This window comes from Opisthocomus hoazin, chromosome 2, assembly GCF_030867145.1.
Source record: "Opisthocomus hoazin isolate bOpiHoa1 chromosome 2, bOpiHoa1.hap1, whole genome shotgun sequence".
Classification (NCBI taxonomy): domain Eukaryota; kingdom Metazoa; phylum Chordata; class Aves; order Opisthocomiformes; family Opisthocomidae; genus Opisthocomus; species Opisthocomus hoazin.
The window spans coordinates 32,464,749-32,492,616 of NC_134415.1; the positions used below are offsets into that span (position 1 = coordinate 32,464,749).

Genomic DNA, 27,868 nt, shown 5'->3' on the forward strand with positions numbered 1-27,868 from the left:
CCACACAAAGATGGGTTTGATTAGCTACTGTCTGAAAGAAAAAAAATCTGGACATAAAAGGTGTAGACTTTAGAAGCTTAAAAATTGTAATTAAATGCCTGTTATATAGCAAAGGTTGTTTTGAATTCTGATGTCACTCTTCCCAAACCTCATGCCCACAGCTGTCAGCAGTTCATCCCCTACTCACCTACGCTTACCTGCAAAGATTCAGTGACATACTATGACAGTCTGAGAGAGTGTAAAATTCAGCTGTGTGCCCGCTGTAAAGCCTGCCATCAGCTCCCCTCGCCTGTTTCAAAATAATCACCTGGTTTTACTGATAGGCAGCCAGCCCTGCTGCCTGTGGCGCAAGCTTTAGTGCTAACGAAGTGTTGGTGGGCTCGCGGTCGTATCCTCGTCTCTTCCTGTGGGGAGCAGCTCTCCCATGAGCCCAAGATGCGGGTCAGACGGCCCCTGGGGCGAGCCCAGCCGCACTCCCGATGACAGACACGCTCTGGGACTGGCTGGGGGGCAGTTGCGTGGTATGGCACTGCAGCCAGCAGCGCCAAAGTCCGTCAGAGAACCAGAAATAGTTTGAACATTTCTGCTAGCAAGTAACTGCACATCAGATTATTGCAGCAGTGACAAGCGGTAAGAAAGGCCTCCCCGCTCTTATACTTGTCCTTACTTAAGTGAGCCAGCCGAGTGCCTGCAGCTGGGACAGTAAGGGTCCTCCGAGAAGGCGAAACGTGCTGCCCTTGGGTGGGCCGAGCTGTTTCTCGGGAATAAGGCTCTAGGAAAAAGCAGCTACAGCCTTCAGCAGAACCCAAAACCTGGTGACGCTTCCATGCTCAAAACATTTTGTTTTGCTCCAGAGCCATTTCTTGGTGAAGCTTCCGTTTCTGGACTAAAGTTGCCCCAAAGTCTCTGCCCAAAGCAACCGCTGTCCTAAAAGCCATTCCTCCGCAAGTTGCTCCAAAAACATGCGTCCATCCCACACTGAAACCAGAAGCAGCTGACCTAAACCCTGCTGTTTAATTAGCTAGTGACAGCCCACGAAGAGGCTGGGTAAGAGGTTCAGAACCACGGAGATGCCACTGAACATAAACAAAACTTACACTCTGCCCCTCCCCCTCCAAAGCGCTTTGGGAAGGACCTGCTGCTGGTGGGGAAAAACACTAGCAAGGTCGTCATTTTCTCATCCAGGCAAACTAAGTCCCGTTACAACTAAATCTGACTTCTGATTTTTAAACCACAAAGCGTAACAGTCCTGAAGAATCCAAGCCACTACATGCGGCCTTTGGTCATCTTCTACAACAAGACAAGACTTCACGTACTTTAAACAAAGAAGTCGGGCATTACTCAGATCATGAATGAAAAAAACCAGAATAGAAATCACACTTCCATACTACCAAAGGAAATTAAATCGTGATTTAGTGAAAAGCAGAATCTGTTAAGCTTAGCATCACCGTTAGATCCAGATCCATAAGGGGCACTACTCCTCACCACCGAGCCCGCAAGAACAGCCTGGGGGCAGGGACTGACTGGTTCCAGACAGTCAATCAAACATACGCTGTTTCACAGCAGGCACAATACATAATGTGCATGAAATGAAGACACATTTTTGTCTGAAAAGAGAATGGAAAGATCCTTCTGCATACTGTGGGCAGAGATAAGGAATAAATCCATACTGATTTCAGGGTAGCTTATTCTAAAACACTGAGAAATGATGCCGCTTGTTTTAGTGGCTGCAACAGCACTTTAAGGAACACAACTCACACTAAAACCGTCTTGCTTAGGATTAGTTTTCTTTCATGGAAGAAATACCCTGTGCAGCGCCAGACAGCCCTGATGGTGTTGTGCCAATGCTGCCAGAAGAATTAGCCCCATTACAATCGTCAGTTGTCTTCTGCAGAGCAGTATTTATAAACAGATCTGCGCTGAGTGACAGCTCCTTCCCCACACTAGACGTAGTCCAAACCTCAGTCTTCAAAATACCTTCCTGACTGGATTTTAAGGTGTTAAGGAGGGCGCTCATGCTCTCTCTGTGCTTAATAACTGAATGTCTGCAGTTTTGAGGATAGGACGAAGGACGAATGAGATTTAAATGATGAGTTTCATCTTCTTAAATGAAAGATAATCCCCCTCTGCAGCAATGGTTCAGACCACTGCCGACAGTCCCGCGCGCCTTTGGACTGTGGCCAGCGCTGCCGGGTAGGATCTGACCTCTGCTCAGAGCGCGCCTGCTCACCTTTCAACTCCCTCACGTGGAGCAAGGCTCCGAGCAGCTGTGTTTTCCAGCAGTTCTTCAGCTCTTTTGCAACCGAGCCTGCATTGTTGGGGTGGTCTTGTACACAAACACATCTGTATCTCTTGAGTTCTAGGAATTCTTGTACGGTCTCAAGGGAACTAAGGTCCACCCCTACATTTTTGGCTCAATGGCTTTTTTTTTTTTTTTTTTTTTGCATCCCCCAAGTCTTTTGTGGCTGATAAAGCTTTTTGCAGTGATCAGAAGGCATTCGTAATGTTTCATAGAAACCAGACAAGGAGGGATTAAGTAATATCTCACACAAGCTGAGCAGCAGAATCCATTGCAGAACACAGATATACTCAATTCTAACTTCACCACTATGTCTTTACCCTTTTGAAGTTAAGAAATAATCACTTAAATGATTCCTCTTAAAGGCACACAGCTGGTTTATTTCTCAATTTTTACTCATTTTTTCCCAGCAGATTTTGATTTCTGGTCTCAGAAGGGAATGAATTCTTCCTATTTTAGGAACAATTTTGAAGTTAAGTCAAATATAAAAGAATAAGAAAAGCCTACTCCATTCTCTAAAGCTAGAGCCCTGTCATAAAAAAAAAAAAAATTCAATGCCTGCATCCAAATTCCGGTACTTAGCAATTCTTTAAATCACCTGCTTTTTCCATTTTCCTCTGTGGAGATAGCTGCTGGTTTTATTTCTCTCTGTCTATAGATGGAGGCAAAAAAAATACTGATAATTTGCCTGAGGAAAAAAAAAAATTCAGAATTCAAAATAAGTTTTGACATGGAACATCTTCACTTGAAATAAGCAACTTGATGCTTTACATTTCAGGAGGGCAGGCTATAATAAAGCTAATCGATCTGAAAAGCCAAGTATAAAACACCACTAAATGCACAAAAGATTTTCATACAGAAAGAAGGTAAGCTGTGTACAAAAATATATCTATCTTACATTCTCTCTGCTCTCAGTTTTCCTCCTGTTCTGCAATTTTTCTTTTTTAAATAAACATCTGAGAAGCCCAACAGATAGATACCTTTCAAACAGTCACTAACTTCCATCACAAACTCTCACCCTCCTGCATCATGACACAAAAATCGGAGGTTCACAACCACACAGCAGGGACGATACGAGACAGCAACAAATTCTGGCTCCTGATTTATTTAGGAGTACCTTGTGACATGCCACAGAACTCCATTTTAAACATCGCTTTTGAGAATAGTGTCTTCATTAACTATTAACCAGCACTTAGTTAACCACCGAGTCTAGGAACAGATGTGAAAATTTCCCTCTTTTCTTCTTGGCTACTTACAGTCCCCCCCATTCCCACTTGAACGTCACGCACAGATCCAGTACAGAGCACTCAAGGATACCAGATCTTGCAACCACTGTGATTTCTCAGAAGCAGCTATTTTACTTCAAGACCTAAACATAATCATCAGTTTAAAGTCTGGAAAATAAAAAAAAGTGTTTTAAGGCCCTAAAATGACACTGTTGTATCTGTGTTACATGGTATGTATCACATATCTATCGCATCGTAGGGAAACAGTAAGATGGGATGAAGTTCTGGACTGCTGAAGACCACAAACTTTCTATCAGTATATGTTGCCGACGCAGTTTGAGAGAGAGAGAGAGAGATGACAACTAAGAATCAGAGAATTCGGGTCATTTTCCACAGGTGTACAAACACATACAATGTGCTGAACCTTCTGAACACCTATCCAGCAGCCGGTAGATCGAGGTCTGAGGAGGGTTACAGCAGAATGAATACGATTTCTGCCCAACAGGCAATACCATCTCCACCTACTCATTTCGGGACACACACACACAAACTCACCCTAACAAAATGAACAAAGAGAAGCTTTTGTGCAGGAAGCCAAATGCAGCAGTAAAAAGTAGTCTTTTTAAAATACACAAATTCATAATCTAACCAGACTCGAGGAAATCTAATGATGGCTGTTAGGGACATTTCCAAACCAGAACTTTAGTGGAAAGAGAACTCCACCCCAAACTGAAGCTGCAAATATATTTATCTGATTAAGTGAGTGAATTCCTTACTTAACACCACAGAGTATTACCCACCATAAAAGTTGGTCTTGAGGTGGGACTTCCAATCCGTTCAAAGGTGGGAAGATCAGATACATGTTACCTTATACCAGAACTTGCCTGTGAAGGCAGGAACTAAGCTGCTACAGAAGGCAACAAATCCTCCTCCAGGAAAGCAACGTTTGCTTCCAACCAGGAATCCAGAGTCACCCTTCAGCAGAGACTGCAGGATCCAGGCTGGAAGAGATTAATGATGGAGGCACATTGAGTAGGGAGAGGCAGCTTCGTGTGCTACACCATCATGCGGCCACATCCGTTGTTCCGTCAGAAGAATTAGAAGCTAATTATGGAACATGCAATAGGAAGACAGCTGATCCTGATACCCATTCTCTCCAAACAACAAATGCTTACAGACTCTGCTGACAATGAAGAAGGGAAGATAACCCAGGAGCTCTGTGTTTGAGCACAGAAAAATGGGGAAGCTGCACTTGCTGCAGCTGAGATGCTACGGCCCAGCCAACAGGGTGTCGGCCACAGAGCAAGAGCCAGGCGTCAACCCAAGAACCAAAAAATCAGAGGGAAGAATATTCCGTTATAATGACCTAATTTTCAGTGTCTCTGCTTTTGGTTATTTCCTTTCTTGTTTTCATCTGTCAGACAGCTGTCCTCAGAAAGCAAGAACAACTTCTGTACATCTGAACTATCCGAAACAGGCACTTGCAGCTGTTACAGACAGGTGACAAGCAGAATCATTCAAGAAGTCTTTCAAATAGACAGAGAAGAATTTTGCAAGGCCAGTTTAAGAAGGTAAGACACGTGTCTTCTTTGAAAGGTATGGCCCTGGCCATCATTTGGAATTAAAAGTGTGTATTTCCTTGTATTGTTGCAGTTTAGAGACATTAAAATGTGTCTCTTCTTTGCACTCAATGGACTTGGGTTTGTGTTAGTGACAGAAAAAGACCCCTCGTCCCCAAATCCTCCTGTGCCTCTTGCCTCACTTCTGCTGAGAGCCAGGAGAACAACGCTGTGGTCTGCTGCCCCTAGGACAAGCCCACCTTCTTGAAAAGCATAAAAGTAAAAGGCTTCCAAATGCAAATAAATGAACGACCCAGAGATCACACATGAGAAAGCTTTCAGTCAGCGGAAAGCAGAGCTGGGAACTGGATTTCTGCGAAGAGACAGAAAGAACACGGTCTGCTGCTACACGGAAGCACGTTGTAAACACTCAGCCAGCACAGTGATCTCCTTTCAGCTCAGGACATGGGAAAAACCAAAGGGAAAACACGGCATCAACGTGTGCACCTCCTGCAAACGAGAAACAGCAATCTTCATCTGGGTGTTGAGGATGTGCTGTCGTAGGGCAGGAGGGGAACCAGATTGGATGTACACATAGAATAAGCTCGAACTGGTGCAGAGCTAGGTGTAGCTACACATGCAACGTTTTTTTTGAGTCTCAGCACCCCACACAGCATTTTCTTCACTATGGAAGAAAATCATCTACAGTGAAGTCTTTGCAGAAGTGCACTGAGCTGTACAGATATGAATTAGGCTCTGTTCTTCAACACTTCAGAGGCTGTCCCTCAGTTGTGCCACAGAGAATCCCGTCACAGACCACGCTGTAGGGTTTACTCAGATCTGAGTGTCAGACTTGTTCAGGATTCACGTTCCACAGGAGCACTGCTGGTGGCCGCTGCCAGAACGCAAGTAAGGACTTAGGAAGGCGCGAGGTGGGGGGGAGGACTTGTTCCAACCGAGCAACGCAAGGCAAGCAGCCGGCGCTGGATCTCAGCAAATACGGCTTCTGGGAGCTACAATCAGCAACTCCAGCTGGGCCATTTGCTTAGGCTTCCTGCCAAAAGATTTATAAAAAGAACAGTGAAGAATGTGCAATGGCTTTAAATAAGAATTTCAAATACAGTGCAGCCAATATTCACATTTGTTGAGGCTTCCATTCCTCAGCTTTTCTCCAAGGCTCAGCAGGGAATGCAAGGAGTTTCTCCTGCTGGTCTAATTTTATCCTCCCAGAGATATCCACCCACATGAAGGAATGAATTACAGCCAGTGCAGTTTCCTAATTACTTCCAGCTCTCAGAGAGACCCAAAAGATACTGGCGAGCAAGCACAACATAGCAAAGCTGATAAACCAGCCTTTAATTTGTATGTTGCTATACACAGAGGCCTTGTGACAATTTACTAATGGGTGATCCCAGCCTTTACTCAAACTAGCGCATGTCCTAATACCACAGACATTTCTATGAGTTCAACTGCAACAGAGTACAGTGGCAAAGAAGAATGGCTGCTACATGATAAGTGAAATATGCAGGTGGTTTCCCCATCAGACACGTGAACTGGTTCCTCAAATGGCAGCAATCACTATTTAGCAAGATGCAACTCCCCATTACCTAGCAGGTTTTCTGTATTCTCTATCTGAAGCACGTCAGCATGACTGGAGGTGGGTTTACTCAAGTTCACAGAAGAGCTGGCCCTGCCTCTACTGACCCTGCACCAGCCACAGGGAGCTTCATTGCCAAGGTTCAGCAGCCTTCCAAGCACAAAAAGAAAATCCAATCACCAAAAGAGTTTTTGTCCTTGATGTGACATACAGAACCTCACAGTGGGGGAAAAAAAAAGTTATACCACAGAGCATAAAACTCCTGCAGTGCCAGCACTGTAAACAGGTCAAGTGTGGTAGCTCAATCATTTGATTCCTCAATTAGCATACTCATAAGTCCACTGCTTCCACACTTACTGGTATGAGATGGCTTACTGCAGCTAGAAATGGGTTTGAACGATCACAGACTTCTGATCAAATTAATACAAGAGGCTCTGTCTCCTCCTTCTGTCCTAACATCTGTATGAAAGACACAAGGACAAGTAAAAAATGTGGACTCTGTTGGTTTTCTTTTTTTCTTGAATACCAATGCTAATATGGCAGTTTGTGTCCAGGGTACACACCACCTCTAGTAATACTGTGATCACTACAACCCCCCACAATATTCAGTGTACTTACCACCTCTAGTAATGCCACGATCGCTAAAATCAAAACACACACCCCCCCAACCAAACTGCAACACTGAAGTGGCAGTATAACGCAGTCTGACACAAATCCAGGCTCCTCACCTGCCTTTTAAGAACTAGGAGTTACGCATACCTTCAACTAACAGGATGGGCTTGCCATCAGGGTTGTCAGAGCTCTGCAGCGTCCCCCTCGCAGCAGGGCAGGTCTCCTGCTCAGTGTTTGTCCAGAGTGCTGGGCTGGGGAAGCTGGAGGCAGTCCTGCAAGACACTGAACACCTGCACACACTTGTTTATGGCACAAATTCTACTCCAATCTCAAGATGTTGCTGCTTCACAGGCATGCTAGAAAAGGTCAAGTTCGGGAACTAACAATTTAACGAGAAGTAGACAAACAGAGGGCCTGAGAGGGCCAAAACCTTCTCCTACCTGAAGGTCACCAAGATTCATCCCCTAGAGAAATTTAAAAGCATTCCCATATCTCAGGGGAGGTACTGTCATTCTCAGCCTCACGACAGTGCTCTTACGAACAGTTTATGACACTGATGATGCCGTGAGCAGCTAGCAAGAGAACTGTTTCGATACACACACACACACAAAATATCAATCAAGACAGTCTGAAAGGTCTCTGAGCTCAGTGTTTTATTGCTCCGTGATTATTAGTTACACTTTGACACAATGTACTTTGGAATAAATTTGCACCCACTACACAATTTAAAAACTTAACCTCTTACAGATCATATAATTGGCACTATAGAGAAAACCCACAGATCTGTCATTTTGACCCAAGATTAAAAGAAAGATAAAATGTTTACAGCCTTCATTGTTGGCAGGTGAACTTTCATTGTGGAAGGCCCTTAAAAATAGTGAACAGAAACTAACAACCTAAATGCCCTCCAAAGAAATATATAAAAACAGTGCCAGATAAATCACTCCCTTTACACCAGTCTTTTTGCTTTGGCATTTTTGGTACCCAAGTGCACAGTAACTCCCTCATCTCTTTTAACAAAAGAAGCTAACATGGTCAAGTCTACATTGACTACTTTGGGTGACAAGAGGAGAGCCTCCCACACACCATCCTCAATGCCCACGCAAACAGCATTTTCATCAAAAGTGACATTGCCTCAGGATTTAACATATCCCAAGAAGTTTATAAATACTAAAGTTTTCTTTTTTACTTTTAAAAGAAAGCAAGAATTATTTTGAATAAATAAGCGACAGCTGTAATAGCTGCAATTACTTTGGTGACCAGTTATCTATATGCAGCATAAGTTATCTTCATAAGGCAAGTGATGAGATAGTGTAAGTGAAGTCCCTGAGGATCAGCATGTCTGTGCTCAACACGTTAGTTTCACAACACGTGTAGACAGCCTGGAAAACAACCAGTCCCAAGGCACCTGCTTTTTAATCTCCAAGCACAGCTGCAGACCATGCCACGAATTATTTCTGTACCTCTTCTGTAGGCAGGAACACATAAATAAAACAGAATACTTAGTAGGTGGTTGTGGGGAATTAGTTCTCCTAAACCTGGACCAAGTGCTCCACCTTGTGTTAGTCCTTGGCACTCAAGACGAACCTCTCGATGCCTGCTCAACAACTGCAGGTCCAGCAGAATAGCTTATTATTTCTTCTGCCTGTGAACTAGTGTTGTCCATGGTGCCATACGATTGCTGCTCCTTACGGGCAAGAATCGTCCTTTCTGTAGAATGAGGATGCAAAACTCGGGGGACGTACATCTGAAATCACAAGCGTTAAGGATTTTACTAGTCTCTCAAAGTACAACATTGGGATAATTCACCCAGGATAATTTTTTGCCTTGCTACTCTTCTTTTCATCCATTTCCCACTCTTCACCTTAACACCTAAGGCCTTTTGCACCCTAACAGAGGCTTCCTAGTGCAACGCCCACCTGTACTTGCAGGCTGCGGCACAAAGACCTCTATTTCTACCTCAGTCCTACATCCTCCGTAGTGATGTGGCAGGTAAGACCTGCGACACGTCACAACATCCAAAGTCACAAAGCAGCGGCAACCGACTGCATTTGGCAGCTGTGCAGATGTGAGGATCTGTCTGGTCTAAGGCCCAGATCACTGCTGGAAGTAACGTGTCTCAACTACTCCCAAAACATCAGCCGAAGGTACTTCTGGAACACCACCTGGGAACAGCCAAGAAACTCAGCCGCAGAACTTTCTGGTCCCACACCCATGTGGGAAGTCCCACAGTCCATTCAGACTAATGCGTCCGACAAAAGCTCTTTGGCAAGCAGGGTAAGAAATTAAGTTTTTCTAGGAAACGTAAGAGAATATTAGTAATATTAGTAACCCTTAACTTCTTACAGAAGATGTTGGGATGGTTGGTACATCTGTGTCACTTCCTCTTTCACACTGCGTGTCTTCTATCTGTAACCAGTAACAGGTGGGGAAAGAAAGAGAGACAAAATCAAATTGGTAAGTCAAAACAATGCAAAGAGACCATAAGCCCCGAAAACCTGCACAGACACATTTCTGTGCAGTGCTAGTACTCTCCAACCCTCTTGCATACCTCTTCCATACTGCTCTCTCCTCTTAAACTGAGTTCCTGCTAACACTGACAGACCTTCCACTCTGCCAAGCAGCCTACCGCCACTATCAGCTCTCTTTACCCATCTCACCGGAACGAACCTTTGCAGAGAGACGTTGCTAGCGAGAAGGCACAAACAACCCAGCAGGAATAGTTGGTGCTATATCAAGCACATAGGTAGGTGTTGCAAGGTGTTAGGTATCCATCACTTACCTTATAGTTCAGTGGGCTCAGGTACTTGAAACAGCCAAAACAAGTGTAAGCCAAGCAAATAACGATTGTGATGTTGACAACTAGGAAGGTAAACATGGTTGTAGGTGCTTTAAACCCTAGAAAAATATCCAAAGTATACAACATAAAAATACATAGCAGGAAAAAAAAAAATACCCAAACACCAAACAAACCTTTACTTTATCTTCCCCACCTTCAGAAGCCTTGTGGGTTGGCTTTTTCCGCCCCCCCCCCCCCCCCCCGTTACAAGACTGGGCACACCACTTCCAGCCAAACAGGAGAATCTCGTTATGCACAAAGCTTGTTGACTGCTAAAACCGCTGAGCAAGCTGTTTCCCCAGCTTCCTTAAAGGCCAAGGAAAGTGGCTGCAATACTTGAATGATAAACAAGACTCCGAGCAGTTCTTCTCCTTTCCCCTCAATCATCTACTCTGGACCCACTTCTAAAACACTTTCATTAATGATCTGTGAAATGTAATAGATAGAATCCATTTATTAAATACAATGATGGCACTGAACTAGATGGTTTGCAAACAACCCAAATAAAATAAAATAGTAGAAAAAACTGTAAAATAACCTTGATAGATTAAACAACTCCACCATCTTTCAAGAAAAAAAAGCAAACAAAAAAACATACAGGAAGATGAAACTGCATGTAGAAAACTGGAAATAACTACAGTTTGGAAAGAAAAATGAAATGTAGATACAAGGGATAACAAGTCTGTAGCACTGCAGAATACAACTGATGATGACAAGCTGGAAAGCAGTCAATAGTGTGATGCTATCACAAAACACGGGGGAAAAGAAAGTAAGTCTCTAGTACCTATACAAAATAATTTGGCACTACTGAACCTTCAACTTGAGCAGCCTTGTCTGTGTAGGACACCATGATAAAATATGGACAGAACTGAGAGGAATCCAAGGAAAAAGAACAACGGAAAAACCTGAAAGGTAAGTTTTTCTTCAGAGACAGAGAAAGATATGAAACTACAGGAAAGGACATGGTAGCAAGCAGCCTCTAGCATGGAAGAAGTTATAATGATTACAGTGACTTATTATTTTTCAGGTCCGCTGGAGAAATATTCTGAAGACACTAACCTCATTTTGCAGCAATGGTGAATTAAATAAGATATTAGTGAAAAGGAAAGAAAAAAAAAAAAAAAGCCAGACGCCAAAAAACTAGCTGTTTCCAAGCTTCTTCAGTCAAAAGAGGCACCACCAACCCTCAAATGTTTTTATGGCAACCCCAGCAGATGCAGTGGAACAGACAAGTTTTACTTTTCAGCAGGTCATATAAACCCTGTGCAGATCCGTTCATGTGGGAAACCACACACCCCCCCCCCAAGCCCCCAACCCAACAGAAAAACCCCATAAACATGTCACTGTTCAAACCCAAAAGGGAAGTGAAAAGAACTCCCTATGCATATTCTGCAATGTCCTTTAGAAGAGGTTGTTTTATAAGTGTAGGTTACATCTGTATTTACCAGCTGGTGAGGCATGTCTACGTCAAAGCCAGTGTACGGCACAAACCACATGGCAAACAGAGATCAGGGAAGAAGAAATCTTCAAAGATCAGTTTTCCCTGCCCTGTCTCCTCAGCACACCTCCCTGCCAACAGTGCTAGAGAACATGGGACTTCAGTGACTGCCCCAGGAGACAGGGGTTGAACAGCAGATAGCACCACCACCGCCCCTATCGCGAGAGGCCCAGTGGTGCTCTTGGTGGGTGATGGATGGATGGATGGCATGAGAGCTGAGGAAGGAAACAGCGACTGAGAAGGAGATCAGTGACACCAGTACAGCCTATCACCTTCTGTGTGCTGTCGAGTGATATTTCATCCTGACCGAGAACTGGGATGGAAGTCCTTCCAGCCTTAAGTTAATATAATGAGTGAGAAAACAGAGTGTTACCACTGTACTCTGCAACCAGACTGAAACATCCATACCAGGCAAACTATACAAATCAATGACTAGGCAATCCACCATCAACTGATTTATTTTGCAGATAAGAAGGCAGAGCACTCTTCCCCCTCCTTCCTCCTCTCTGGCACAAGAAGCAGCAATGAAATCAATGGCAATGAAATCAAAATCTGAAGTTCCTACCTCTCAGACTCACACCACTTGGCTAGACTGCCCTGTGCAATGACAAATTGCCGAACATCATCCTGTCAACAGGATCCTCTATACTGACCAAGCCAAACATGGCAATCCGGTCTGCGTTTTCCAGTACTAAGTTTCATTACAAATTACGGTTTTATCACAGATGCAGAACCAGAAAATATTATAAAGATTTAATTTTCATTATGCCAGGATTTCCTTCGTAACATTTAAAGAGGTGCACTGACTGCTGCATGTCTGGAGTTGATTTTTCTAAAAGCACGCTCTAGAAATTCTGCTGTTATTTTAGAGGATGTAGATTTGTTGGCCTTCCTGGTTGCAAAGCCAGCTCTCAAAACAAGGGAAAAAACAAGCTCTCAAACATACAAGCAATGCAGGGACATCTGCTCAAATCCAAGGACAGCCTGAAGCAATAGTTCCGAGTGCCTCTTACATCCACAGGGAGCCATCTCTAAAGTTAGATGACAGTCTGCCAACAATATCATTTTTACCACTGGTATGCTAGAAAAACACAATGCAAGCGTGGTCCTTTGCCATCAGTGCTGTGAAAGCAGAGAAGAGGGCAAAAAATGGTTAGATACCAAGGGCCACCTTCCCAAGAAGGAAAGCTCAACTGCTTCCAGCATCACCGGCATCCCTGTTCCATACCAAATGCTTCGCCTGTAGCACAGATAAAAAGCCACAAGCTATCGCCTACTTTTTCTGATGTCGAAGCTGTTAGTACATCACAGCCAACACTATCAATGCCAAGTATGTGCAAAATACAGAACGTCCCTATTTTAAAATCAAATTACACACAAAACATGAGTTTTTCAATTACAGTACGGGGAGTAGAGTCACCATCTGACTGCAGTCTTCTGCGTGAAGTTTGACAGATAATGTAGAACACAGGTCTTGCTACCATTAGCCAACATTTTAAAAGTTTTTTCTAAATGACAGCTGCACAACAGAGGCAGCAGCCAATTCATGCAGGCAAATTAAACTTATGCAAAGACTACACAAATGCAAGTAGTGAAGCCAGAGACCATCTTACTAGAAAGAACTAATTCTGAATAGATTTTTGTTTTATTTAATGGCTTTCACTGTCTGTCGTTCCACAGCCAACTGGCTGATTCAAATTTTACAGATTCAGGGAACACACGATCTCCTGTAAAATGAAGAAATACAGAGCTCCATGCTAGCCAGTATGTTAACTTAAAACTGTTATCTTCATCAAAGTACCTTATGCAAACTTGTGTAAATGCAAATATTGTATAATTCAGTGCCACAGGTAACCACCATGACTTCCCATTTATGGAATTAAAAAGAAAAACCCACAAAGCCTATGAAACTTCACATGTAATTTAGGTAAGCTGGCAAGAGAGACAGGAGCAGTAGCTAGGTAGAAAAAGACAACACTTACCTAGCCGCAAAAATGAGAAAAAATAGAGCCAGAAAAGGCAGAGAATTGGAGCTGCCAGAGCCTGATTCACAGCTGCAAAGTGCATCTTCTTCTCCAGCTTGGCAGGGAGATACGCATAGTAAAGGTTATAACGGTCAACCATGTGCTTCAGGAGTATGTATATTAAACCTGGAAGGAAAATGGGAGAGCCAAGAAGAGGTTGTTGAAGACTTGATAAAAAGCAGCAGCTCTGTGAGGAGATCTATATTAACCAAGCGACTGAAAATCCAGGTACCGATGGCGGATACAGCCCAAATACAAACAGGGTAAAGCTGCCTGACAGCAGCCTGCTCCTAAGGCTGTCGCATTCCCAGCCCCTGGGGTCTCTCCATCCCTGCCTCTCTCCACACACTTCGCTGCGGCACCACTCGTGCTCCCAGTGAGAACCCAGAGCACCTTCCCAGTGCTGCTGGCACACGAGGCCAAGCCAGCAGGGAAGACTTGGCAACTCCTCCACCACGTTACTGGTAAGGAAGAAAGGTCTAACCAGTGGCTTAACGTCTCCCTCTCATCCTTCAACAGATTCATGACTGGGTTTCAAGCCAGCTACTTCTTATCCCCAAAAAAAGCCAGTTACTGCTGTGACAGCTGTGAATTGCCACAGCTCTGGTATGCAGTAGCACATTCAGATATTTACAACTGCACACAAAACGAAACATAAATAAATATCAAGTACATTGTTACCAAAGAATTGGCCACATTCTCCCAATAATAAGGTTGTTGATTAAAACCAGTTCTGAACAATATTTAATTAGCTAATTATGTTGTATCTGGCTCTCTAAAATTTTGCATTAGAAAAGGAAAATACCAACTATATAAAATGATATAGTACTACTTATGTCTGATAAACAGGTTTCCAGAGTGGAAATATCTGTAGCTGCTGAAGATTCTTTATACATAATTCTTACGACAGTCCAGAATCTCTATGAACGTAAAATGCAATAAACTAAGATGCAGATCATGTCACAGCCACTAAAGATGAACAACTGTCCACAAGCTCTAGACAGATTACTGAGTCTCTTGCACACCCATACAGGATTTAATGGCTGGTACAGGAAAAAGAAACTAGTCAAAGCCAGATATATAGGCAACTTAAGGCAGAAGTGTTAAGTTTTGTTCATGGGACAGAGATAAACCAACTGAACAAGAGAAATAGCCTAAAAAAAGGAAGTCTGTGACTCAGAGATCCAGAGACCTTCTCAGAGTCCTATAGGACTGCAGCTCCACCTACACCACAGGGCAGCTGTCCTCCACCCACATGCCCTGAACTCCTAGTTAACTGGTTTTCTAAGCCACTTTCATTTTTCAGTCAAAGGGCAGCTATGGTAGTCACCAAGGCCATGTCCCACCAAAGCAGTCAGCACATCATCAGGTCACATCCCTGGGGTCAGGACCATGGAGCACACAGCTGTCCACAGCACAGTGGTGACCACAGCCCCTTTTCTCATTCTCCTTCAGGATGTGGAATATTAAACGGTTTGCAATACAGAAGAACTACAGTAGTGAAAAGGACAGGTAGTTTTCCAGTCTCTTGCTACTGGATCAACATGCTTATTTTTGTGCTTAATTTTACATACACCAGCCAATCTTCACGACAAAAATTATTTCAAATGTGCCTAAAGGATTTGTGGATTAAAATGTTTTAAGTCAAGTTTGGCTGCTTAAGGTGGCCCTCCAGGCTGGGTACCCTCTGCGGCTTGCTCCTCCCAGACCTCCAGAACGCCAAGATAAAAATAATTCCTTCATCCCCAGACAGACCTAAACTCCTATGCTTAATAATTAAAAACCAACACCAGAGCCTAATGCACTCAGACTTGAGAAATAAAATAAGCCCTTCATAGACATTAAATATACTTTCAACTCCTAAAGGCAGTACAAGAGACAAGTAATTCACCATCTTCTGCCCTGTTTCTCCACAAGAAGAGTAGGAAACTTGGATCCAAATCCTAAGGATTATTAGTATGTGAACTGGAATAAGACTGCAGAACTGGGCCTTCCAAACCTCCCACATCCACTATCGTGCTCACACAGTGCCCACAGCTCATTGGAAACTTACCAAACGGGACAATGATGGGACACGTGATGCTATAGGCCATGATGACAGTGAACACGCACAACATCCAGGCATACATTGCTCCAAATTCATATTCAAATGCTTGTTGCTAGAAACAAAAACAAAACACCCCAAACTCTCAAGTCATCTATCAATGAGTCGGAAGTTAAGAATAGACTCCCTAAAGCAACAATTCACCTTCTCTTATTCTCTCCCTATGAGAGATCAGTTATTTCCCTAAGAGGCAGAAATGACGTAATCAGAGAGGTGAAGTCTTATGCGATTTAAGTAGCTGTACTTACAGAAAATATGATGCTTCTTTCATAGCCTTAAAGTAATCCCTCACAGAATTCATTTTCATCCACAAGTAGCAACTACTTAAAACCATAAGCAGAAAATAATTGTGCCATACTCGGAGCCTTCATCTCACTGCAGCTTCCACTGAATCTGTACTGTTCCTTGTGCTGGCTTTCCCAGTAGGAAAAGCTCAAGTTATCAAAATTTTGGTGTGGTCTGTATTCCCACTTATTCCTCTTGGGATGAGGAATCAATATAAATCATTTCAACCAGAGCAAGGGGTAACATGCAATAGTTAACAGAAGTGAATGTTTAAAAGAATCTTTTCAAAATGGAACCCACCCACCCACCAAAAAGAAAAAAAGAAAAAAAAAAAAGAAAGAAAAAGAATGGGAGCAGCTGTATATAGGCTCAAGTTCCCATTGTAGCACCTGGAATTTCAAGCTGCAAGACAACATCATCTGGATATGAAAGTCCACCACTTAAAATGCAATACATACAGTAAGTATATGTTTTGCTAGATATATGTTCAGATTAAACTAAGTTGTACACACCTGTGGACTAACAGAAGAAACTAACTATACACAGATTTGAATTTAAAAAAACCCTGAAGTTTAGACTATAAGATAAAATCAGAATTATCCTATAAAATTAAAATTAAAATCATAAAACTCTGACTTGGAGCTATGAAGAGAATAATACCTGAAGTTCAGAGCCTGGGTTTTGATTTTTTGCTATCTCTGACTTGAATAAATACCTCCCCATTCTCTGTGCCTCAAATGAAGGTAATATGAGCCTGTCATGGATAAATGAAAAAAAAAAAAAGGCCAAAAAAAATGACAGGAGATGATAGTTAATGGTATGAGGGATGGGGGATCCCACTGTTTCTGATAAGGACTAGTCATTTATTTGTCCCTTCCTAAGGAGGGGCTCAAATACCTGCTTAATATTTTTCCTTTCTGCTGTGGACTTGGCCATTATCATGCGTATGGTGTAAAGGATGAGGCCAGGCAGGCGCAGCAGCTCCATCCCATTGCCAATGAAAGCAGAAGCAATCACATAGTTCACAAAGAAGGCTCCCTGGTCAGGCAAAAAGACGCATCTGCAAGGAAAAACATTGGACACTGACTCGAAAGCAGACAAGCAAATGCAGCACATATACAATGGATACCTATTGCCTCCAGAAATTTCTTACCATAAGGATAAGCACTGAAGTGGCTATAAGACTTACAATAATCTTATTGAAAAAGAATACATAGCTACAAAAGCAGTAAGTGTAGTATACAGTAAGAGCCTGGCTGAGTTGCAGTTCGGATGAGGAATAAACTGTTCACGAGAACATACAGCAGTCTGATGTGTGGCTGACAGCAGACAAAAGCAACATTTGATGTCTGCAACAGCAACCCAAGATGAGAGAAGACTGAAACAGAATAATTGTCTCTCCTAGCTTAGTAACTCCTAACTGTCTTCTTGTTACTGATTTGGAAAACTAACCACGTCCTGATAACTGCATTCTATTCTTTCCCTCCAGCCACTGTCACAAGAGCTCATAATAACCAATATCTGCAAGTTTGCAGTGGTGGTGCAAAAACGTTCATGTATTAAAATCAAGAGTCAATGGATTTCAGAAAGAGAACTGCTGCAGCTCTTTGGTCTCACTGTAATCCTTGCGAACGTCCCCTGTCCATGATATGCAACAATACTCAGTAGATTTTCTGGCCCCCTCTCACCTGCATCATATCATCCTGTCCTTTCTTGTTTTCTACAAAATTTGTAAGGTTTTGGGAAAATAATTCTCTCTTTATTGAAGGTTTGCAAACATTACCTAGCAGGAAAGAAGTATGGATTTCTTCATAGCAAAATCACTTGCATTCTCCTCCCCTTATTCAGCAGCTCAACATCACCCTCAGGTACCATCCCCGAGCAAACTTTAACAAACACTAACCAAGGTTAGTCAATAGCCAAAAAAAAGAAGAAATCCTAAGTATTCCTTTAGCAAAGGGTTGCTAATACTTACTCCAGCCTTACTGCAGAATCAGACGATTCTCTGTCAAACAGCCAACGGAAAAAAAAATCAAGGCTGAAAGAAAGATGATTAATATAATTCAGTCTCCAACAGCTCAGTACTGTGTAAAACTGCTTCTCTCTAAGTAGTTCAGATCAGGATAGCAGATAGAGAGAATTTAATCAAATAATCTGAACACTACTTCAGCTTTATCACAGTTACTGACAAAAATATACAGAATAAAACAAAACAAATGTCTACTTCATGCTAAAGTTTTAATGATTCATTTTTAGCTGTTATTATATAGATAGGACAAATACATGTTACCCAGCCAGGGAAACAGTCAAATACTGTAAAGGCGGAAAGGAAAGGGCAACTATAACTGAAGTGTAAGACACAGTCAGGAAACTGGGTTCTCGGCTATGATGGTCAATATGGGCAACTTTCAATTAGTCTCTTGATCTTACAAGGTCATACATCTCTTTGCTAAAAGAAAAGTCAGCCTTTGGAAACTTTTAAGGGCTATGAGGTCCTCAGATGAAAAGACAAACATTGAAATCTAGTGGGGGTACATCAACTATACCTCAACTAGCAACTAGAACACAGAAGAAAGTTGTCTCATATGATAAAAATACTCAAACATTACTCCGTTAAACTACGATACTTTACCTGGTCAGACCAAGGGAGGGCAGAATCAATACCATAAAGATCAAAAATATGTAGACTTTATGCATCATTATTCTGTTCTCTGCAGATCTGCCAACACAAAAAATTGCTGAATGAGAAACTCATATGAAAGACTCCCACATATGACGGATCTCGCCTAGAGAATGCCAGCACCCGTCAGACTTCCAGCTTCCCCTACCATATCACATCGCTATAAGATACTCGCATCTTGAGATAGTCACTAATTTGGACCAAGCAGGCTCTCAGCATCTTCTTGGGCAAAGAAAGTATTTCTGAACATTAACCCAGACTCTGGACTAGCACCACTACAGGTCTGCACCACAAGCAAGGGGATGTGCGACAACCACAGCTGGTCTCTCACCCAACGACACTCAATCTCGCAGTAGCTTGTAAACAAACAGCTCTTCGAGTGTGACGCCAAGAGGGATTAGGCCATTTGTAAAAGGGCACGACTGCCAAGAAACCAGACACTTAGACAAGCTACTTGACTGCCCCTGCCAAGTGTCAAGTCTTTGGAAACAACATGACACTGCTAACGCTATACCCCTACTACAGCAGCAGGAACATCTATCTAGTGACACACTGTTGCCAGAAAAGTGCAACAACTGCTATAAACAATTCAGACTGTTAAAGGTGGTATCTGATAGTGCATTAAAACCACAGAGGGTTTGTTATAGCATCATGTAGCCCTCGGGAACGGTGGGACGTATCAGTACAACTATACTGAGGCTTGAAATCAGATCTGTGCTCACTAGTGACTTTAGAAAACTATATCAACAGACTGAGCAGGGCTCAAGGTTCATGTGCCTAGCACAACTACCAAAAAACGAAGTTGATGAAAAGCGTAAAAATCTGATGAACACACAGTAGATTCTGGACATGATGTCTCATGAGGGAATGGTACAAAAAATTAAAAAGTCAAAAAAATTTTACCTTAGAATATAAAAACAGACCAAAAAAATGGCTGCAGGTGTTAAGGAAAAAGATTGAGTGAAATCAAGAGAAGCTGGGATTCAGCGTGCAGTATCAAGCTTTTATCTGACTGTAGGTAAGCTGGGGATGAAATGTGGTATGTCAAACTAAGCCGTGCCGCGTTCTTCAAGCCGTCAAGCACGGTGATGTGCTGCTATCTCTGGAGTGCACCAGTCACATCTGCAAATCTTGCATCAACTCATCAGCTGGGCCTTGATCCCATAGGTCTTCTCAGATCACCACTAACAATATCCGACAGCAACCAAGCTGTGCACCAAGAGTTACATCTAGACCATTTTTTCCACGTAAAACAACAAAAAGATGGATGTCCTTTTTATAAGTAGCATGCCACCAGTTGGAGCACTTTCTGTTGAAGTGGGATGCTGGGGTTCTGTGATGTTCTCAGCCTGGAAGGGATCCAAACCCACACCTCCTATCTTCCCAGGGAGCGAGCTAGTTACAGGATCAGAGGCACTTCCCATGTTCCTGTTGAAGCTACCCCCCCTGAGCCCGCTTATACATTTTTTCCTGATTAAACACAAAGCCGGGGAGAAAGTACAAGCAAATCACATAGTCAGATTACACTTGCTGTGTTGATTACAAGTTACTTAAACTCCAAAGTCTTGGTTATAACATTAGAAAGAGATAAGAACATTACATTCTCCGCTACAAGAGGTCTGCAGATTTAATAGCTACATGAAAGATAAACACTTTCTACATTTATTCTAGTAATTCAGCTGATAAGGCCAAAACAGAGGAAAATCTTGCTTACTTTGTCCAGTGGGACTCCAGCAAAGTTGAATAATAGACAATTGTTGGTAGCAAAGCTGAGAAGGACCAGAGCAAGAGCGTTGGGAAAAACTGACTGATGATAGGATTCTAGCGGAGGGAAAAAAAGTAAGAATAAGTATTAAAAATATTTTCATGCAGCTGTGGTAGAACAGAGGCTACAATGTTTTGCTTTTTGTAAATTATAGCAGGTTGGACTGTGGAAATTGTATTCAGATACAGCCTTAAAATGAGTGAGCGCTCAGCACTCGTGTGCAAGACAAAAACCATAAAGTAGCATTGGGAATTAAATTCCATGATAGTGAAGTCTCACAAGCAGTTTTTATGTAGTTTACACTAGCTTGGGGAAGTATTTAAAATGAACATTTTGCAAGTGATTTTAGCTGCAGTCAAGCTAGGGACTAGATATATATGCCATCCTGTTTTGAATCCAATAAGCAAACTAAATTCTTGGCATTCTACTTCATTTCAAAAACTGTATTGCCCTCTTTTCATCACACAAAAAAAAAATCAAAATGCAAGCTGAACTTGAAATTCCATTTTTGGCAAAGTTTTTTGATTACAGAATTTAGAGTTACATATTTTTACTATAAACAAATAGGACATTTATAATAATATAAAGTTTCAGACAAAATTACTTCAGCCTACTACCAAGGAACAAAAGAAGACTAATGACCTGATTCTGGAGGTATGCTTTTTAATCAGCAGTTACATAAAATAGTCCTGAGAATTTCAACTGAACTTAGCTTGTAGACATTGTTTCAGTATCTTACTATACACCTATCAGATTATCAACATTTTGGTCTGATACACAGCCGACATCTGAACATATGGTGATACTCACATTAAGGTAGTGAATAGGTTTAGTGACATTGAACTTGTCCATGGTTGAGATGATTATGGAAGGAGTAGTAAGAAAAAACAGCACAATGAAAAGAAGCAAATTAATGCAGGCCCATCTAAACCACCATTTCAGTCCACGCACTGAAAGATTTTTCCTGAAAAAAAAGTAAAAAGGACATAAAAACAAGCAGTAAGCATTTGCTGTACTATCTGTCAAGTAACAGCTAGCACTGCTTTTTCTAAATTGAGGTTTCACTGTCTGAAACTTGTCTAACAAAGCACTACACAAGTTCCAGTTGCTATCAAATAGAAGCAGTGCAACCTTTCTTGAATGATAACATAAATTGCGCTTGCAGAAGAACATATTTAGTCTTTCATAACACAAACACAATGTCTAACGTAGTTAAGGTTTGGGATGAAAACACTTCCACTGTTTAATAATAGCGAAGTACTAAACAACATTAGAACAAGAAGAGACAGAGATAGAAGAAGATACAGACAATTTCTGCAAGGAGCACAGCTATCAGAAGCAGAATCTACCAAGAAACTGTGATTTGGAAAAAAAAAAAAAAAAATCATTAAAAATCCCTGCATCCCCTCCTGCCATATTAAAAGAGCAACCATAGCTCTTCAACAGAGTTCTTAAATGTTATCTGAAATGGTTCCCAAAAGGACTGGAATAATTTGAACCCCAGCCAAAGCCAAGTATTTAGAACAGACAAAACAGGGATACAGAGGTTCAGTGACATCCCCAACTACGACAACTCTTTTTGTGAACCTAGGTAAGTAACTTGGCAAACCCCTGTGCCTCCTCTTATTCAATGGGGAGGGAAGAAAAGAAAAAGAACAGTTAAAAAAAAAACACAACTAATCACACACCATCAAAACCCCACCATTTTCCTCTCTCAGAGATGCTTAGAAAAGTTTTCTAAGTGTTTCGACCCACTGAATCACAAGGATCATTTCTTGTGTCCATAAGACAGTGCTTGAAGAAAGGAAGAGGAAATGAAGCACGTGCACATCAAGAACCCTTTCCTGAAAAAGGCAGATTAAACTGACCCTACTTGGAAAGCAGCTTGCAAGAGATTTTTAATTCATGTCTCAAAATAACACAACTAAGAATCATGGCTGTCTTCCTTTTGGTTAAAGATTCTGTACTTTATTCCCAATTGCAAAATTGTAGTTCTAGAGAACACCTATCAATTATTGGAAATAAACGGCATAGTCACCTTCATTTCCTACTAAAATCATTAGGAAAAAAAAAGTCTTCTTTTTTTGAAAAAAGTTACAGGTGAAATACAATAACTTGTACATGTTTGTGTTTGGATCAAGTTATACTTGTCCAGTGGCAACTCAAAAAAATATACATACTTAGAGAATACTCAGTAGTAACATCAAGTTGCTTTCCTCAGATCTCAACACTAGATATGCATTAACCTCAAAAACGGGAAACATTGAGGCACAGACATTAATAAGCTGATTTTTTTTTTTTTTCTTCACTGTACAGGAACTGCAGGTACGAGAACTTCAGGGTGGCAAAACTAGTCAGTCTCTGAAAGACCTCCCCAAGGTCAATGAAAAACACCAGTAATGGAAATAAAGACGCAGATCAGCCACATCCAAACACTACATAAAGTCTAAGTTTCGGCATCAAGAAAAAAAATGCACTCAGCCCCCTTCTCCAGTCCTCATTCTAAACCTACATTCTCATTAATAAATGGATATAAGACAGGAATCTTACCAACAAATATTCTCAGGATAAGGAGCATATGTAACCTCCCAGTTTGATATGCACAGCTCCTTGCTGTAGGACGATGGCTGGGGTTCTCCTTTACACTTAATACTCTGACATTTGCAGGCATTGAAGTCCTTCAGGATACTGTAAGGAAAGAGGAAGAGGATTTTTCCAAATTTTTACATCTGAAAATGCTGCACATGTAATGAGAAATATTTGGAATAGCGATAAAGGTTTTTTTGCTTTTAATAACTAGAGATCAAAATAGTACTTAGACAACAATGTAATATTATATTATGCACATAATAACCATCACATAAACAGTTACTACCACAGGTCTCTGAGATCTGACAAAGTTGCAAACAAAAAGCAGTCTTGGTTTGAACTGTTCAGTGCTTCTACCAACATGAACAGCAGTGACTCATACTAAAAAAAAAAAAGGATAAAAACATAAATCAAAGCCCAAGGGCACTGGAAAAAATAAAAAATAAAGATAATCAGTTTCCCACACACCTCTTTTCGTAATTACGCCTGTTTTCAAATCAAAGCACACTAAAAGATTAGTCTGCACTCTCATTTTGTTACACTAGTATCAAAACTAGCCAATTTTGTCTCAGAAATTTTTTTTTATCATGCTGGTGTTCTCACAATTCAAAATATTACCTTCTTCCACTCACTCCTAAAATAATCACAATGCTTAATTTTATCTTCTAATATTATGAGTTGATTTACAATCAACATATTTAAACATGCCCAGAACAAATGCTTTCAAAGATTTCTCAAAATACAGCAACAGAAGTGCTAGGCATATATTCAGAGACAGTACAACTGTGTGTGCCTTACTGTGTAAAAGAAGTTCCACTCCAGATAACCTCATTAGCATGGAAACAGTACATATTATATTTGAACAGGCAGACTTTAAAATTCCTGAACATGCTTCTTTCTCAGTTGTGCTCTTAACATAAACAGAGAACCACACACACGAACACCAAACAAACAAAAATAACCCCCAAAACCCAGATCTTTACCTTACCAGAATTCAAGCAGTGATGTCAAATTGCCAGCATCTTGCAGCAGCAAGTATTTAAGAAAGTTAATTATACTTTGACAGTTTATTTTTAAAAACACATACAGAGCAAGCTTTAGCACTACCAGCCACACTACCCAGCGCCATTGTTAACCAAGCTTCTACAACCACCTGACTCCATGAACCTCAGTTCTGGCTTCCTGTTTCTCTCCTATTTCTGCGCTCTGTGGACATCTAATAACTTTGTAAGTTCATGGTAGCCTCAGCTTCACATGTAATCTAATCTAATTTTCCAGAGAAGAGAGTCTACCACATCAGTTCCAAGCTAAACAAACAACTCTCTTCAGTTCTTGATAATTCAACTCAGAGATGCCTGCAGTGCAACTCAGAACACATGCCCAAGGAGAGACTATCCCATCAAAATTGTATATGACAACTCAGCAGCTAGAGAAGAAACTTAGGTGCTTATTTCTTCTTTCAGTTTCACATCTTAAAATGCTATTTAATGCTCTAGATTCTCTAAATATGGTGTGTAACATTACAAAATTAGGAGGGGGGCAGATTTCACCACACAATCACTACTTAGTTAAAAAGCAGCAAGCAAAACTTCCTCTGGCACCTCAAATTCTTGCAAGGAATTCTATGCCCTGGACTTCCTTGAAAAAAGCCTGAAAGACTGGCTCTCTAACATGACTTGAAGGTCAAAAGAATGCAGACAATTTAAATTACACAGGCTATGAAGAATAAAAAAAGGTATAATGTGCTATTATTGTAATACAAATATTACTCTGCTTCCCTTTACCCACTTTGTGTTAGCAAAAGATGCTCACAAAGTGCCAAGAGAAAATGAGAGGCTACATGCATTTTCTCTACAAATGACTGAGTAAAAAGCACTGAACAACTTCTGATATTAGGCCTACACATGTATCTGTAATAACAGGTAAGAGAAATACACGATGTGTATCTGTCACCTATGGCCAGGTCAGTCACTAACTCTACTTTGTTGAGATGACTAACTAGCAGTGTAATTTGCACCCACTTTGACAGTTTGGTAATTGGACCATCTGCACAGTAGAAAATTGAGAAATCAGTAATCCATATTCAAGAGCCAGTCAGTCTGGCCTACTATTAAATTACATAGATGGACTGGATCCCACGCAGAAGAGAAAGGCTCCTTATCCCAATAAACATCCAAAGCCATTTAGTCCCTTAGATATTTTCCTCAGTCAAAGCATAAAGGCTAAATGCACACTTACAGGAAAACTTACCGGAAAGCAAAGCAGACCAAATCCACAGGATGGTGAAAAAGAAGAAAGGAAGAAGAACCAACATAAGCATACAAGCAAGACGAACAGTAGATCAGTTGTACTACTATAGCTAAAATAGAACAAACAAGACAGCAGACAAAACTTACTAGGTTGCCATGGATTTCTCTTGAAATGTTACAAAAGCCATTCCCAGTGGGTTATCATGAACAGCTTGTTCCTCTTTTGAATATTCTTCCATCAGTTCATTTTTAACTTTGGTATAATAATCTACAGCATCCTCCTGTTGGGAAATTGAGGACTGTTACATCCAAGTACCAGATGGCTAATATCTTCATTAATATAGAGCTTACACAAACCACAGTCTCTCTTCCTCATACTACTTCCATAAATCACAAATCATATCACAACGTGAAGATAAACAAACAGGATTTTTTTTTGTACTTCAATTTTTGCACTAAGATTACATTTCAAAAGTTTTGGGGAATTCCTTTTCTTTACAGTGCAAGAACATGAAGGATGAGCTACAGTAAATGACTGAAGAATTTTCTAAAGCTCAACAAGATGTCACACAAAAACTATTCTCTGCTCTTCTAACTCTCTACCTAGCCATAACTAAAAATTAACACAATCTCTTACCCTTTCACATCCTCTCATTTCACAACAGCAGAATTGACCACATGGCTTAGGGTTGATTTGGACCCGCTTCCCGTACTTCTGATGCAGGTGTTCATAGTAAGTCAGGCTTTTTTCTGCCTGTTTTCTGGACAGAAAAACACATCCGTAACATTTTGCTAGAACACAGTATCAACATCAATCTTAAGAAGAACATAATCCCCAAGAGAAAAAGTTATGTCAAGGACTGATAGCAAATTGATCATTCACCAAAGATATTCATATACTTTATTTTGGCTACTTAGTATAATTTATTTTCAAGTCTGCAGTAGCATTATACAGCCTACACTTGTAGTGAGGTTCCAGGAAAAAAAAAAAAAAACAAAAAACAAACAAAAACAGAACACTGCTATTCTTGTACAGCCCAGAAGATAACACTTCTTTCTCCTGTGACCAGCACCTCTGGCCAAAGAAGCAGGGACCCAGAGTTGTTAATTCAATAGTTGGGTTTTCCACTTTGCACTGCCTGACAATAAATAAATACATAAATAAATAAATAATCATCACGTCAAAGCTTTTCTTACGCAACATGCAATACACAACATATCACAAGAAACAGGCTGAACACCACAACTCACCTTAAAACATAGCTGAAACTAACTGAAGTCCAGACCAGAACTTTAAGAACAGAATTCATTTCTAGCATGTGCAAGCTTACTACTAGTGGTATATGTTAAGGACTGGCAAAGCATTCATAAAATTATGCTAAATTCATGTAGATTACAAAAAGAAGTACCTTTTTTTGAATAGATGAATAAGCTTCGCTACGTCATAACACATCTGGACCTCCACCACCGTGCAAGTTGGGTAGGCAGCACTGAGCAGTAAACAGGACATGAGAACAGTAAGAACACAAAGTACAATGAAGAAACTGTTTCAAAGAGCATCACTGATGTCTAACTGACATCTCAATCAGTCATTTCATTTCTGAATGATGTATGACAGAGTAGAGACTTCCAGAGAGATGGCTGCTGTCAGTTACCTTAATGAGATGTGCAGCATTATTCCCAAGTAAAGGCCACGTGGGAGCATGAATGGAAAGTGTGGATACACAGCCACTTTCTTAGATGCTAAATTTAAGATCAGTTAACTACCTTCATTGAAATATAGTCTTTTCTCAATTCTGTCTAAGGAATAAGATATGCTTTTAGAAGCTGGATACTATAATACGAATTTTAAACAGTTGCAAAAGTCAAAAAACATTTCTTTTTGGGCAGGTAAAACTACTAGGATAATTTTAAATCTCCTGTTTCCAATGATACTGCTCATGCATGGAACTTACGTGAAATGGCCTTCTACCATCTCTTCTTTTGCATTTTTTGGAAGACCAGTTATAAACAATGTGCACTTAACCTGCAAGAGAAAATGTACATCATGAAAGAGAAAACAAGAATACGAGGAAGGCAGTGACACAGCACAAGTAGCCATGTTGTAGAGGGAAAAAAGGCAGGAAATTTTTGATTGGAGCTGCATCTATTCAAGACAGCACCACGTTCACCTTCTACATCGGTAATAGGTTACACCAAAATTTCACAAATCCCTCCCCAACCCCTTCTCTCCATCCATTTTCAAATTCATTCAGTGGACCTTTGCAGGCATCTTAGCAATTTGCTTTTTAGCATTATCCAGCTGCAAACATGCTGTACTTTTTTTTCCACCCCCATGGAGAAACTTACTATGTTTTCTTCCTTATATGTGACATACTTCATGTGATGCCTCATGAAGACAACAGTCAGAATCAGGTAAACAACAGCAAAGACCGTGTGCAGCCACAGAAGATTATTACTGTCAGACAAAACATTATGAATATGAGAAGCAGGAAGAACTAATTGTCCAACTGATACAAGCAGCCATCAAAACACTAAGCAG

At 41.1% G+C, this 27,868-nt stretch overlaps 1 protein-coding gene across 3 annotated transcripts in view; it reads right to left on the bottom strand.

The window, feature by feature from the left end:
- Nucleotides 1-7,931: 7,931 nt before the first annotated feature.
- TMEM63A (transmembrane protein 63A) overlaps nt 7,932-27,868 on the bottom strand; it is a 31,349-nt gene continuing 11,412 nt past the window's right edge. For all 3 annotated transcript variants that reach the window (XM_075413088.1, XM_075413089.1, XM_075413087.1), the window contains 16 exons: nt 27,676-27,784; nt 27,282-27,352; nt 26,736-26,816; nt 25,964-26,087; nt 25,474-25,607; nt 23,039-23,176; nt 21,299-21,452; nt 20,438-20,544; nt 18,676-18,762; nt 18,019-18,081; nt 16,941-17,103; nt 15,708-15,813; nt 13,613-13,780; nt 10,076-10,191; nt 9,640-9,702; nt 7,932-9,040 (listed from right to left, as the gene is read on the bottom strand). In XM_075413088.1, coding sequence (XP_075269203.1) covers nt 8,870-9,040; nt 9,640-9,702; nt 10,076-10,191; nt 13,613-13,780; nt 15,708-15,813; nt 16,941-17,103; nt 18,019-18,081; nt 18,676-18,762; nt 20,438-20,544; nt 21,299-21,452; nt 23,039-23,176; nt 25,474-25,607; nt 25,964-26,087; nt 26,736-26,816; nt 27,282-27,352; nt 27,676-27,784 — 1,855 coding nt within the window. In that variant the 3' untranslated portion in view covers nt 7,932-8,869. The remainder of the gene's footprint in view (nt 9,041-9,639; nt 9,703-10,075; nt 10,192-13,612; nt 13,781-15,707; nt 15,814-16,940; nt 17,104-18,018; nt 18,082-18,675; nt 18,763-20,437; nt 20,545-21,298; nt 21,453-23,038; nt 23,177-25,473; nt 25,608-25,963; nt 26,088-26,735; nt 26,817-27,281; nt 27,353-27,675; nt 27,785-27,868) is intronic.